Consider the following 15,799-nt stretch of genomic DNA (forward strand, 5'->3'; position numbering starts at 1 on the left):
CCCAGTGCCTCCTGGAGCGCTAAACCGAGATAGCACGTCTACATTAGAGAACCCTGCCTTGGACTAATTTTGAGGCTTCCCTGCAGTATAGACGTGCTATTTCTAAATAAGCTATTTTGGAATAACCATTCTGGAATAACTTATTTTTAAGAACAGGTTAGATAGACATCTGTCAGGGATGGTGTAGACGGAGCTTGGTCCTGCCTTGAGGGTGGGGGGCTGGACTCGATGACCTCTCGAGGTCCCTTCCAGTCCTATGATTCTATGATTTTGAAATAGCCGGGCAGTGTAGCTGTAGCCTAATAGACTAGTCATTGACATTAGGGAGGCATTAAAAACAATCCTAAGAGGATCAGTCTAAAAATCTCTTCCCTGTCTACTCAGTCAGCTTTCACTTTCTCCAGTCTCCCAGCCTTGACAAGACGTGACTTTCTACTGCAGGTGTGGAGACAACTCATTTTCGAGACCCTTTAACTATGATAAAGGGCACAGAGGGGGAACGCCCGCATGTTTATTTTCTTTGAGATGTCTGAAAAGGGAGGGTGCATGTGGGAAGCTGTGTAGAGTGTGGGGGGGGGGGAGGGAGGGCGCGAGGGCAATGCCTTCCTCCCACAAACAACATAACAATGGAAAATATCGATGTGTTACGTTAAGCTTGGAAGAGATTTTTCCCACTTGTTTGTGGGGCTTAGGAGCCCAGCTCTACAGACCAAACAGAAAGGCAGCCCCGGCTCTGGAGAGCTTACTCTGCTAGGGGCATGCCCCTCCCTAGCAGGATTATGTCTTTCTACATGCAAAGGCTCATGCACTAAGCTCCAGAGCGCCTAGGTCTGGTTCTGCCCAGTGGTGTTACACTATGTCCTTGTCCATACTTTGCGACCTTAAATTCTAAGGCGGCCGTTACATCTGTCCCATTTACATCATGTTGTTTGTATTTTACAGGGCTAGTGAGCAAGAAGAGACAAGTTCTTGCTTATTAAAGCCTCCAGGCAAGACGATTTCCTTGGTCGAAGGTCACATCCAATCCCTTCCCATCATGGAAGCCTGAGAGCCAGGAACCTCCATGACCTCCAGAAACCACCACTCCTTACCACGAGCTCTGATGGCACCTCGAATGTTTACGGAAGGAGAACTTGGGGGCATTGCCCAAATCACCCCCTCTCTCTACCTGAGCCGAGGCAGCGTGGCCTCCAATCGACATCTGCTTCTGGCCCGGGGCATCACCTGCATAATCAATGCCACCATAGAGATCCCCAACTTTAACTGGCCCCAGTTTGAATATGTCAAAGTGCCTCTGGCTGACATGCCGAATGCCCCCATCTCCCTCTACTTTGACAGCGTGGCGGATAAGATCCACAGCGTCACCCGCAAGCACGGGGCCACCTTAGTCCATTGCGCGGCTGGCGTGAGCAGGTCGGCCACCCTGTGCATCGCTTACCTGATGAAATACCACAAAGTGTCACTGTTCGAGGCTTACAACTGGGTCAAGTCGCGGCGCCCCGTCATACGCCCCAACGTGGGCTTCTGGAGGCAGCTGATAGACTATGAGAGGAAGCTCTTTGGGAAGACAACGGTTAAAATGGTACAGACGCCGTACGGTATACTCCCAGACATTTACGAGAGAGAGGGGAGACATCTCCTGCCTTACTGGGGGATTTAATGGGACTGCAACAACGGGAAGATTAAGAGCACAAGAAACTTGCTGTTCTCCTAGGTCGGAAACACTCCCTTCTCCTTGGATGGCCAACTTTTCCTTCTTTACCACACAGCAGAACCTTGCTGACTGTCACATCCTTAATCAGCCAGGCCAATTCTCCCTCGACCTTCCCTGGAGTTAACGCGACAGCGAGCGCTTTTAATTCTTCCACAAAGCATCCCATGCAGGCACTTGACGAGTACATGACAAGAACCCAAAGGCACTTGGCAGAAGGAATGAACAAAGTACACTTTGCGATGAGGTAGCTTGGATAGTTCTTTACTAGCTTATTTTCTTCCCCTGTAGTGGATGAGCAGCACTAGCACAAAATGAAGGAGGCCCTTCCCGAAACTCAAACTTGCCGTGTCTTATTAAGAGACGGTGAGAGGGGCGCATGGGAATGTGCTGCGAATGCTCTCATTTTCCTTAAATACTTGCAGCCTATAGCGTTAGAGATCGTTAGCTAGCTTTTCAAATCTTTCTAAGAAGTTAAGCCAAAGTCTACCACAAATAAACTATCGACGTCTCAGAGGGGTAGCTGTGTTAGTCTGTATTGGCAAAAGCAAGGGGCCACAGGTCTGCTTGTTTTATTAAGACAAACGAATGCTGTCATGTCCCTCTCCTGCCCCCCATGCCACACCAGTGTAACAGCTCCTGCAAGCATGTATACACCTGAATAGTCTAGTGCACATGAATACATGCTTGCACGATTGAGGAGCAAACAGCAGCTTAGTACAGAAGCGATGAGTTAAGCTTTCCCATAGTGGCCAGCCAAATGAAGCTTTGTCTAGACGGCTACCCTCCCAAAGGAGTTGAGCTGTATTTTTTAGTAGTCAGTCAACCAGTAAATTGAAAGTAGGTAAATCTGCTTGATAACTAAGTATAGTCGTGATCTGCCTCTGATCTTTGCCAATTCACAGCATTACGGTCACAAGGATTATGTTGCAGTCCTGAATTTTTCTACGCAAAATACTTTCATCTGTTAGACCTCCAGTACAAAAGGTGTCTTTCTTGAGAAATCTTTGCTTTGTTTTGCTTCTGATGAGCAAGAGGAGATTCTAACCTGAGAAGTGGGAGGAGATACTAAATGATATGTCAGCTAAGTCATGAGTATTTTCCACATCCTTGCATATCACTCACAAACAGCTGGAACATCGAAAGAACCAAGGAACTTACCCAACAGGACTGGTTTTATATCCTTCCCTGTATCTCTAAAAGAGGAAGACACAGATTTTTGGATGCAGAGAGAAAGATATCTGATTTACGTGAGAGACTATACTTGTAAAAACAATCTTAATAAAAACTAACACTAGAGCCCACAAGTTCATGATCATAATAATCAAGTTCTTGACATCTCTGAAATTCCAGTGACAACACTGATTAAGCTTCAATAGCTTAACACAATCATAAATACCAATGCTTTTTCATTAAACCTTGCAATCAGTTACCAGTGACTTGACTAAATTGTGTACATTAAATCTAGACCTTTGAGACACACCAACTCAGCCAGGCACTGAATTTGGCTCGTTACTGCATTTTTATCCTCTGGTGCTATATTTGAATTTCTGAAATGCTGATAGTCTGGTTTAAGTATCAAACGTGATCAATGCATTTATCATAATGGTTTGTTGCATCAGCCAGTGTATAGTCTGCAACAGACTGGGCAGGTTTCTGCTCTTCCAGAGTAAAATAGGACCACAGAAAACAATGGAGATGTCCCTTGTTAAAAAAAACAGTGTTTACAAGGAATGAGAATCAAATCTCTATAGCCTGAGCTACACATGTACTGAGCTACACATGGATCAGAGGGAAAACAAGATCCAAATGGATTCATGACAAAGGGGTTGCTTCTGAATCCAAGAGATACACCTGAACTTTTCAAATGAACTGAGAACAACTGAATTTCACCACAATGAGCGGGTCCCATGGGCATCTGGGAGAAGAAAATGCTCCGTTAGCGTCTAGGGTCAGACCCTGTGTCGAGTCAGGTCAGTGGAGCGACCTCCACTGAAGTCAGTAACCAGCGAATTGGGCCCCAAGACCACTTACTGCAATTGGTGGGGGAATGGTGCAAGGAGATATAAAAAGGGAGAACTCTGCGTACACCTCGAGGCATACATGGAAACCACATCAGCTGTTCAACACATACATGAACCCACAGTAAAGAGACCGCTGTCAAAATGGAGTTGTTGTAAAATACCTTAAAGCTTCAAGAGCAGACACATTTAAAAGGTCCCAGATGGTTATTTTTCCTTACATTTGTACACCCAGTCCCACTGCAAACCCTTATTTACATTTATCTCTATTGGCTATGGGCAGGTTTAAAGAAAGTCCAGTGGAAGGCAACAAAAATGAGGGGACTGGAGCACATGACTTAGAGGAGAGACTGAGGGATTTGGGCTTGTTTAGTCTACAGAAGAGTGAGGGGGGATCAGATAGCAACCTTCAGCTACCTGAAGGGGGGTTCTAAAGACGACGGAGAGGCTGTTCTCAGTGGTGGATGGCAGAACGAGGAGCAATGGTTTCAAGTTCCAGAGGGGGAGGTCTAGCTTGGATATTAGGGGAAAGATTTCCCTAGGAGGGTGGGGAAGCACTGGGATGGGTTAGCTGGGGAGGTGGTGGAATCTCCATCCCTCGAGGTTTTTGACTAAGCCGTGGCTGGGATGATTTAGTTCGGACTGGTTCTGCTTTGAGCAGGGGGGTAGACTCGATGACCTATATGTCTCTGATTCTAAAACTGCAAGTGAAAACAAAAACAGAACACTGCCTTACTACACACACGCGTGCAGCTTAACATTCCTCTAGAGGCCTCTCAGTGCAAAGATCTCCATGTGCTTCAAAACCAGGAACAAATGTAGGCTCAGCTCCTCACGGAGGGATGGCAGTCTCTCTCTTTTTAGGCTAGAAACGGAGGGCTGGAAGAGACCATCAGAGGTCACCTCGTTCAGCACCCTGCGCTGTAGTAGGAGAAAGGCCACCTAGGCCCTTCCTGACAGGTATTTGTCTAACCTGTTCTTAAAACTTCCAGGGACCAGGATCTGACAACATCCTTTGGAAGCCTAATCCAGAATTTAAATACCCTGACCATTTAGAAAGCTTTCCCTTATTCTGACCTAAATCCCCCTTGCTGCTGATAAAGCCAATTTCTTCTCGTCTTACCTTCAGTGGCCATGGAGAACGACTGATCACTGTCCTCTTTCAAACAGCCCTTAGCCTATTTGAAGGTTCATCAGATGCCCTCTCCCCCTCCCTCCCCACATTTTCTTTCATCAAGACATGAACACACCCAGTTTTGTTACCCTCTCCTATTAGGTCAGGTTTTACCAATGTTTGTACCATTTTTGTTGCTTCACTCTGGACTCTCTCCAGTTGGTCTACATCTTTCTTACATTGTGGTGACCTTCACATGGGTTAATGAAAGCACACGGTGTGAAATTCTTGCCCCGCTGAAGGCAGTGGGGGTTTTACCATTAACTTCTATGAAGTCAGGATTTCGCCCAAAGAGACACTAACTGATTTGGCCAAGAACCCACAAAGTGACTGTGGCAGATGGAGGCCCAGAGCCCTCATCCTCTCACTCCTTGTCCTGTGCTTTTACCAAAACACAAAATCCCTTCCCAATACAAGACAGCAGTCGTGAGACCAGGACCAACAATCCTCAGAACAGCCATCGAAGTTAAAGCGTGGAGCTGTAGATTTATTAACTCCAGTAGCGCCCACCAGATGATGAATCTGAACTATCTTGAAATGGACAGAATTGGGGAAAAGCTCATTCTTCCACGCAGATAACTGTTGCAAGAAGCTCTGATCTTCATATAGTTAAATAGCTCTCAACACCCACTGCAGCCAGTTTTCAAGAGAATTTCACACTTTCCGGGTTGCTAGGGGAAGCATCTCCAACACTTGTTAACTATGCAGTACAATGTGCAAATGCAAGGCAGCTTTAGTATGAGGCTGTTCGCATTATTGCCCAGAATCTTGATATTAATTTTCCAGTAATTCAGTGTCAAAGAGAGTCAAAGCCAAACCATTACGCAGTTCAAGCAATTCTGTTTTTTCCTCCCTATCAAGTTATTTTGCACCATAATCACTAGACCTGCATCAGCTGCTATGCTAAAAGGCACAGCATAAACTTGGATGTTAACATTCATTGAATTGTTCCCAATTTGTACTACCAAATCAATGTCAAGGCTTATAGACTCAAGGGCTCCAGGCTGCTATGACAGCACAGTCATTTTTCTTCTGGGCTGCATTTTTATCATTGGACCTGGGGTACCCGTGACATCTGTAACAGTGCTTTGGGTGTGATGGATATAGTCTCTGAAATCACAGCATCTCTGGCCACTTGACAAAAAAAAGAATATTCACTCCTGTCTAGCACAGGAGACCAATGGGCAGTGTTCCTTGTAAGCTGTACACTTGTTTAGCTGTGAGGGAGAGATCCAAATGCCACCCAGGTGACCCACAGCTAAGTTTTTGTTTCTACTGCACATTCACACACACCTTGGTGCACATGGAAAAATTTATTCTGCCCATGGGTGGAAGAGATTAGAGAGAACATTGCCTCAGGGGTACACTGTAATCCACTTGCCTTGGAAAGCACTCAAATATGTTTAACTATACATCAAGGAAACTCACGTCCCTGGTGAAACTGAACGGCTTTGCCGAGTCAGAGCCGGACACGGGGTTAACGCTACCATCAAACTCAACAGGTCAGCTATCAAAGTGTTTTCTTCACCTGTATTTAAAATACAAACTTTGCTCAAACTGTAGTAACTGCACAACACCTCAAATAAAGATCAGCACAGTTTCCAAGCAGAGATGTGAAAGGTTAACCGGTTAACCAGTAAGCCTCACCCAGTTATTGGTTCCAGTTAACCAGTGGGGGCCGAAGCAGCTCCCCACCCACCACAAGCAGGAGTGCTCCAGGCGAGCAATGGCGCCCCCCCCCCCTTTCATATGTTAACTAATTAAAAGGGATTCTGCCAGTAGGAAGCTTCTCAAATCCGCCATCAAAGCAGGAAAGGTTCAACCTCATTGCTGTATTTGAGTTGAAAAGTCCCAGCTGAACCCACCTAAACAAGTGTACTCTCAGAGCAGGAATGGTGAGATATCTGTATGAATCGGTAACACACTGCAGCACTTTACTGGCTGCATCCTGCAACAAGTCACCATGCAGATGTTTCATAAATAAAGAGCTCTTTATTGAGATCAACGATTCATGGAGATTCAACAAAGCATTTATAAACCGTTGCAAGAAGGGGAAGTAAATCATATTAAAGTGTAAAGTAACAAACTATTCTTAAAAATACAAACAATGACTCCAGCACAGCACAAATTAGAACAAGAGCATTCACTGCTATACTAATCACAAATCTACCCATACAAGAGAAATGACTATTCACCCAAATGCAGAAAGAAACTCAGTGTAAGGGGATATTTCCCCAATATAGAAATACTCCTTTAAAACTATTACATTTCTCTTTTAACATTGAGAATCAGAATTAAATAAAAGGTCCAGAGAGCAAAAGATCTTTAAGAAAAAGTAGTTGTACAATAGCGGCTTTTATTGAAAAGATATCCATTTTGTTCCAGGTTTCATTCATTTAACATGTCACTAATTAGGAAAAAGAATATTTCTTGGGTTTTCACAAGCTTCCTTTTCTTAGACTGTACTTCATCATAACTTCACATTTACTACATGGTTTTCCAAGAAAGTGCTAAGCAATTTAGCTCAAAATAAACAAAAACAATCTGCTGCCAGGACTGAATTCACTGGAATGGTTAAATGGAGAATGTAACGGTCCATGTATATAACAAATAAAAAAAACAACTTTATAACAAAAGGACAGAGCGGTTGCTGGGGTATTTAAAAATTCACACAACAACAATTTTATCAGCAGAAATCTTGGTACAATCTGATTTGACCCTAATGCCTATCAGTACTGGAAGGAAAGATTACAATAGTATCTTTCAACTGAGAAAATTAGACAAACCGTTAGGAACCTATGGAGCACAATATAGAAGACATTTAAATCAACCAAGAAAATAACCAGTTAAAAAAATCAAGATATGCACAAATCACAAATAAAAATAATTTTCCTTAGGCAAGCCCAAGGCAACTCCAGAGATGTACATGAAAAATATCCACTTTCACAAATTTTGATAATGAAACAGATGACCTCAAAAAAGAAAATGTTATATTTCTAACACACCATAGGTCAAAACAAAAAGTCTCAGGGTGCATGCTAACCTATCCTCAATTAAAGCAAGGGAAATGGTCTGATACAATCCAGTGTAGAAAATATTGTAACCTTGGATACAGTTTCCAAGGACACTGGGCCCTTGGCTAACAGTATAATAGCTCAGAAGCTGAATGCAACACTGAGTCATTTTAATGACTAGGGTATAGAAGTGGAATGATCCTTCTTGTGCAATGCCCTTATCAGTGGTATCTAAATGTAAAACATTCACGTCATGAGAACACTTTGAAGGTGTTTAGAAAAACGCCTTTTGCTTGACAGGATTGCATTAACATTGCCTGCTGCTTTCCCATTTGGTACAGAGTGGGGGACTAGCAGTGCCATACTCCAATAAGCTTTACTGTAATTACACTCAAATGCCCTTTCCCCCTATTTATGTGCCATAGACATGCTGGATACTTCTAGCAGACACAACATATTTGCTTAACAAAAGGATACATTAAAACAAATAATGGAATTAAAATGGATTTCTGGCACAGTGCAATGACCAGTCATGGCTTTGGAACACAGGCGCTATAGAGTTTCTGCGCTGCAGCTACTTTAACTTGAGCCATGCTCTTTAAAACTTGTAGGAAGCTTGAAAGAATAAGAGCAACTATGGAGGAAGCCCAGGTTAACAAAAAGCTTCCCTTATCCCAGTACAGCTTTTATACAAGCTATTGCCTTGGTGCAGCAGAGTATGTAAGCGTGCGAATGGTGCCATTGCTTTCAGGCGTACAAATCACGTGTTCACCATTAGGTGTTTGCTTGAGTCCTTCGCTACATCAAGATCACAAGGTTGCATCCTGCTGACTTACTACCGTGAGTCCAATATTACTTGCCGTAGTAAGCACAAGGCATGATGAGAGGTGGAGAGCAGCGTATGGCATGGCAAGGAATGGATCGTCAAGACGAAGCAAGAAGGATTTGATGGGGAAGACAATGATCTTGTCCCAAGGAGCTGTTCTGAGGTCTAGTGCACGTAGGCACCATGACTAGGAAGTAAAGTAGTGGCCAGTCAATCAGAAATCAGCTTGCTTTGATAAACTTTGCATGGGGGAAGGTGGGTACTGCTATATTATTGGAAAACTGCTCCTTGATCAGCTTGGATCTGAGACTATGTGGTGCAGAGTGCTGCCATTATACCAGGGGTGGGCAACAAAATGGTGGCAGTTCATCAGGGTTAGGCCCTGGAGGGTGGCTGTCACTATATTTACCCTGCACCTCCGCAGGTACGGGTGACCGCAGCTCCCATTGGCTGGGAATAGTGATCCATGGGCAACGGGAGCTGCCATCTCCTGTACCTGCAGAGGCACAGGTGGTAAATATGGCGCTGTGAGGGCCCACCAAGAGCTAGCTCTGGTGGACCAGATCCGGCCTGTGGGCCGGTATTTGCCCACCCCTGTATAATACAGGCCTGCCGACGAGGGGAAGCAAAGGGGGCAGTTGTCCCGGGGCCCATGATTCAAAGGCCAGTGGCAGCAGATGAAGTCCCGGGCCCTTTAAATTGCTGCCAGAGTGTCATGCTAAGGACTGGGGGTCAGTGGTGCTCCTGGAAATGCAACGGGCTGGCTGCCCTCAGCCCTGCCCCGTACATCTTGCCTGGGGCCCAAGGAGGCCATCAGTTCCGTTGCTATGATAAAAATAAGTAGGTTTCAGACAGTGGGAAGATCCATTTTAATTTATGCAAATAAAGTTCATTCACTCATTCTTGTTAGCCAAGCTCTCTTTCATTAGGTGTATGTTAATCTGAACAGAATTAACCTTTTAGACAAACCATCATTTTTATCCCCCATGCAATTCTGTTCACAGGAACACAAAACCACAGGTCAATAGTCGCTATTTACTTAGAAAACAGAGACTGGGCTTGCTTTGAACAGCTGTTGACATCTTAGAAAGAAGGACGCTTCTCTCAAGATCTGTTTGAGAAACTACAATAAATCAGAGAATGAAGAAATCATCAGTTGTACCAGGAAACAAACAGCAGCGCTGGCTTTGCTCACTGAGTCAGAACCAAGTAAAGGCCAGCTAGTGGAAAGGCCCTTTTGAAATAAATTCCTGACACTCCCATTGGATTAAGAGATCCGTAATTAGTCGTTCAAAAGCTCTAGCATTGTTATGTACTTTCTGAACGGGAAAGCTGTCTTCACAGCAAACTTACTTTATTTTTGTTTTCTGGATTGTCATCCCAATGGTGTATCTAAGAAAAGAACCCTATACACCGAGCTTTGTAAGTAACATACTGTGACAGCCTGAGACATTTGTCTCCGGAGAGCAGCACCAGCTGAAAAGCACCCATGTATTTTGCCTGTGTGCAGTCTGCTGGGAAATAGCAAATATCTATCTGAAGAATGAACTCACAGGCAATCAGTGCCATCAGTTCTGAGTCTGGTAAAGAGCCTTGATGGACAACATTAACTTGCATAAGATATGCATGGAAGTTCTATCAAGCAAAGCACACTCATGCATCACATATGTAGTGAAATATATGAGTGTGGGCATTTGATATTAGCAGGGTATGATTTTCAACATGATGTGCAGCAATTGAGCTATATGATTACATAATAAGGGGCAGAGGGCTAAATGAATACCTCATTGTGAAAGTCCATAGGTCTGCAGTTGTAGGACAAGTCCAATGAAGGGGTAAAGAAGGCATGCCTAGTATTACAGCAAAGTAGAAAAGACTACAAGTTTTAAAATCCAGCTGCCTTTACTGAAGCCTAAAGATACGGTACGAAAGATTTAGATACACAATGATTTTTATCCCAGTTTTTCCTCCAAATACTAACCCACTAAGTGTAGGAATAAATGTATTCTGTAATACAGAACAGTAATTCTATAAATAAACAGTGGCTCATTGCAGCTTAACAATCCAATTCCTTCTAGGTCAATAACTTACTTCTCTTTGAACATTACTGTCACTTCTTGTACATTGTAATACTGTAGCAGCAATAAGAAACACCCCTCTGGGTTCATATATTAAGGTCAGAGGAAAGAACAGTTAGCAAATATACATTTTGTTAAGGGGTGGCTTCAATTTAAACCCACACAGCCTAGTATTTCATCAATTTCTTGAAATGTTAAGAACTATTCCACCTCATGCACCAATTTACCTTAATTAGCACAGTGATTTGCTACATCTCAAAAAGTGCTAACTAATTTCAGCTTGAGATAGATTGAAATGCCATGTTTTGTGCCACAGTGCAAAATTCTTTGATTATTTTTCAAGGATGGCTTGAACCTTCCAGTGAAATTCTTTCTGGAGATCCTGTATGAGAAAGTGGCTTTTGACCCATTACAGTACAGAAGAAATGCAGAAATACTCGAACCACTGCTCAAAAAAGCCTTCAGTATTTATTCCCCTGCATCATCCCCGTCAAGTAGCCATGTCTTGTGATGCGAGCCCTCCTTCAGCATAAGTCCTTTCACAGCAGGTCTGGCAAAATGAGGCCCGGAGGTTTCGGCTCCACACAATTGATCCAGAAGTTCGCACAGCTTGCATGGTACTGGTGCCCGCCGTACGCCAGTTTGAAATTATCCGTTTCCGAATTAAAAGCCTAGAATAACAAAAATTAAAACACGTGTGACAGTCCCATCTGCCGCTCAGTCACGTAAGATCTAAAGAGGTGATCTGATATCTGCGGACATGTTTACAGTAAGAAGGCACAGTACCGTCAGACCTCAACTCTGTCACTCTCAACTGAAGAAACGGACCAAACGGAAGCAAAATTTTAGTCCGTAAGAATTTCTGAAGGCAGACAGCATCCCCAAATTCAATGTCTAAAACAGAAGGTTCAGTTGCTTCACCAGGTTTTAGCAGTGAACATGTAGCAAGTGGTTTGACTGGTATTACATTTGACCTTAGACCTGGGAGCTGATTCAACTTGCTGCATGCGTTTTTCACTAATTATCTTCTCTAGGTAGGAAATGGTACACTGTCCCGTACTTCAGAAAACAGCTCGTGAGGCTCGCCCATAACAGCAGCACTTCCAATTATTTCATTCAATGGGCCACCCTTCACTTCAGGGTTCTAACTCTACTGATACCAAAGTTCTGCCTGCTTACTTCAGGGCTTAGTTTGGTCTAGCGTTTCTGTTAGGGGCAGCTACCCTACAACTTTTTAAATATATAGTGAAATATCTATAAACGAGATGAAGACCATCTGAAGGGGTTCTATATAGTTGTTGCTAGTAGCAGATAGTGCTTAGATGTCTGAGTAAACCACAACAATAAAAAAAAGAATTAAGGCTTATTTTATATAAACTCTTTTAGGAAAAGATTATTTTTTTCCTGTTCAACAACAGAATGGGTAGCAGCTTTTCACTGTAATTCCCTATTGCGTGGCTCTCTCAAAGAGTTCAAAGTTACATTCTGGAATACTGCTGAAAATACATTTGTTTTTAACAAAACCCACAGCAAAACATTTATGGATTTCTAAAACCACAATAGCCTTTTGTTATCCCAAAGGAACAGCTGGAACATCGCTTTGTAAGATAACAAAAGGTCAAAGATGATCTCACGCAAAAGCTCCCGTTCTCCTTTAACAACAAGAAACCAGGAAGCTACAGTTGTTCAGGAACTCATCACACTGAACTATCTACTACACAACAAAAATAGTACAAAAAACAGGAAGCTATTCACGAGATAGTGGCATGCAGACAAGACAAGGGGGAGGACTCGAGCATGTGTTAGTTGATCAAATCGGATGTTACGGTCACAGAAATGACTCTAAGAAAAGGATTCATGATTGGTACAATTGAGAATGACAGCGGAAGACTGGTTGGCAGTCCTGCCTTCCACACTTATAATTAAGAGGATGAATCTATAAGGAGTATCATTTTACTCATTCGTACTTTCCTAGGATGCTCCTCCACCGGTTTCTCTTCTTTCTGAAATAATGTTGAAACCAAAAGATCAACAAAACGCCTCATGTTTACCAATTGGTTGGCTATGAATTGCTGTGTCTCTATTCTGAGGTCCTCCCCTCCCTACATATTGTAGGCAAAGACACCCCCTCCTCCCCCTGGCTTCACAGCACGGGTACATATTATAAGGAAAATTCATTACAAGGTTTTTCTAAAAAATATTCTCAGTTTCCAAGTCTGTTCCCCATGCTGCCCTTTATAAACGGATATAATGCTCTGCCTTTCAACAGAACTTCCCACTAGCTCCAATTCTTCCAGTCTGCTGAGTGTTGGCAAAGGGGATTAATCTTCCGGATGATGGGATAGTAACAATGCTTGAGGTTTGCCTACAATAGAGATCCCACTTTTCCTATCATTGGTGGAGAATTACAGCCAGGATATTTGTGGGCACACACTAGGCCTGGATGCAGAGTTCAAGTGGTAAATGCAAAATAGGCCTCCACTTACTTTACTCCTAGAATCTACATTCAAGAGGCACACCCCACAGGCGAGATCTTGGGCGTTTTTAATCCCAGGACGCAGCATACAAGAAGAGAAATCCAACGAATTTTCATCTGGCTACAGAAAAAACAAGACATTTGGATTTAGTCAATTTGAGTGATCTCCTCCCCTTACCTCTCAAAAAATGACATGCATTATGACAAATGATGGGAGTGGCTGCTGGGGAGGGGCAGGAAGCTGAACAAAGTCACAAAGGTAACATACTGCACACGCTCATACACTGATGCACGCTTTAATCAAAGCCATTAGCATAGTTTCAAACATACTATGTAATCTCCATTGACATTAATTTACCACATTCAAGCCCTTGAAACAAGATCAGATAACAGAGGAGAGAATATTTGAGTTCTATGTTTCACTTCAAAGAGAACCACGCTTCTGAAACGAGAGCACAAGTGGCCGCTGCTACATAATGCCTACATATCAAAGAGAGGGCTGAGACAAACAGGCAGGCAACAAATTATTTGCAGTTATAAAGATACCATGGGATAAATTAACAGCTTCCAGACTGGCAGCTAGGCTTAACCAGATCAATGTTCATTCCTCAGAATTTGGCACTAATGCCCAACTATCAGTACACAACTGAATATTAATGGCTGGCCAAACCAGGCAACAATTGAGAGAGCTAATTGTTTTATTTTGTACATTAGTTTATGTTATGAAATGGAATAGGAAGACAATTGTGTGCAGGATGTTTGAGTGTAAATGACTAACAGTTTACTGATAAGCGGATGCTTAATTGGTTAACGGTGTTGGTTACACTCAGAGGCTACATCTACACTGCTGGTTTTTTGTGGAAGAGAAAATGCAAATGGGTCCCATATGAGGAAAGGCTAAAGAGACTGGGACTTTTCAGTTTAGAAAAAAGGAGACTGAGGGGGGGATATGATAGAGGTCTATAAAATCATGAGTGGTGTGGAGATGGTGAATAAAGAAAAGTTACTTACTTGTTCCCATATATAAGAACTAGAGGATACCAAAAGAAATTAATGGGTAGAAGGTTTAAAACTAGTAAAATAAAGTTCTTCTTTACACAGCGCACCGTCAACCTGTGGAACTCCTTGCCAGAGGAGGCTGTGAAGGCTAGGACTATAACAGTTTAAAAAAGAGCTAGATAAATTCATGGATAAATAGGGCTAGATAAATTAGGTCCATAAAAGGCTATTAGCCAGGGGGTAAGGAATGGTGCCCCTGGCCTCTGTTTGTCAAAGGCTGGAGAAGGATGGCAGGAGACAAACTGATTGATCATTGTCTTCAGTACATCCCTCTGGGGCACCTGGCACTGGCCACTATCAGCAGACAGGATACTGGGCTAGATGGACCTTTGGTCTGACCCAGTATGGTCGTTCTTATGTTCTTATATCTCAGGCTCTCATTTGCATATCTTCATCAGATCCTTTTTGCAGAAAAGATTTTTGCATTAAAAAGCCCTGTGTAGATGGGGCCATTTGCCGGAAAAGGCCTCTTTTGCGCAAGATCCCTTATTCCTCAAAAAATAAGGTTTACAGGCTCTTGCGCAAAAGGTTTTTTTCCCCCCACAAATGGCCCCATCTACACAGGACTTCTTAGTGCAAAAACCTCTTCCGCAAAAGAGATCGGAAGATATGCAAATGAGAGCATGAGATATGCAAATGAGTGCGCCATTTGCATTTCCTCTTTTGCAAAAAAGCCACAATAGCCACCACCCAGGGAGCAGGGCAGGTAAAGGCTGGCAGCCCCACTTCCAGGAGGATTTTGCTGTGAGCTCTGTGGAATAAAGTCAAGCTTTATACTGCAGAGTCCACAGTGCAGGTAACCTTATAACCGCTGAGATTTTCAGTGGTTACACTATTATCCTATTACATGATTTTTAACATCCCTAATTGTGTTTTTAAGCAGAAAAAATATTTTGGTATGTATTGCAGCTTTCCTGATGTACAGTTTTACATGTAGGCTACAAGAGAAATGGTCAATGTAATTTTGCATTTGGGTGGTGTATAAACATTCAAGCATTGTTTGAAGAATCGCTGTACCATGTAACGTTTAAACAATCAAAAGCAATGCACAAATACAAATGCAGGATTTTTAAAAAAAATTTGCTATGATCATAAAACAGATGGATTCTTGTAATCCATACTTTAGATATTCCGATCACAATCCCATAGCTGAACAATTTAAGAAACAATTGGAATCCTGAAAAAGCCTTTAATCTTTTAGTTGATCAATCAGATTAATAAAGGCACTCTAATATTTGTTTATCAAATGCACGAATGAAGCAAATGAGAAGGTCATACAAGAATCTGCAATGAAAAACCATAAGGCTATGCATAAAATTACCTTGTAACAAAATTAATCCTTTAAATGATAAAATTAACCTTTTCAAGCACACGCCTGTGAGCCAAAGGACTCATACGTACTTAATTGGCACTTCTGCTCCATTTGGAATCCATTATTGC

At 42.8% G+C, this 15,799-nt stretch overlaps 2 protein-coding genes across 8 annotated transcripts in view; one reads left to right on the forward strand and one right to left on the reverse strand.

Moving 5' to 3' along the window:
- DUSP14 (dual specificity phosphatase 14) overlaps window positions 1–6,724 on the forward strand; it is a 36,963-nt gene extending 30,239 nt beyond the window's left edge. The window contains exon 2 of the mRNA XM_006138622.4: window positions 943–6,724. Within this exon, the coding sequence (XP_006138684.1) occupies window positions 1,064–1,660 (597 nt within the window). The 5' untranslated portion in view covers window positions 943–1,063 and the 3' untranslated portion in view covers window positions 1,661–6,724. The remainder of the gene's footprint in view (window positions 1–942) is intronic.
- Window positions 6,725–6,878: 154 nt separating this feature from the next.
- SYNRG (synergin gamma) overlaps window positions 6,879–15,799 on the reverse strand; it is a 77,504-nt gene continuing 68,583 nt past the window's right edge. For 5 of the 7 annotated variants that reach the window (XM_075904784.1, XM_075904783.1, XM_075904782.1 and 2 more), the window contains 3 exons: window positions 13,311–13,421; window positions 12,792–12,827; window positions 6,879–11,495 (listed from right to left, as the gene is read on the reverse strand). In XM_075904784.1, coding sequence (XP_075760899.1) covers window positions 11,364–11,495; window positions 12,792–12,827; window positions 13,311–13,421 — 279 coding nt within the window. In that variant the 3' untranslated portion in view covers window positions 6,879–11,363. The remainder of the gene's footprint in view (window positions 11,496–12,791; window positions 12,828–13,310; window positions 13,422–15,799) is intronic. The other 2 variants (XM_075904780.1, XM_075904785.1) reach the window with 1 other exon arrangement.

The sequence above is a fragment of the Pelodiscus sinensis genome, chromosome 21 (assembly GCF_049634645.1).
Source record: "Pelodiscus sinensis isolate JC-2024 chromosome 21, ASM4963464v1, whole genome shotgun sequence".
Classification (NCBI taxonomy): Eukaryota; Metazoa; Chordata; order Testudines; family Trionychidae; genus Pelodiscus; species Pelodiscus sinensis.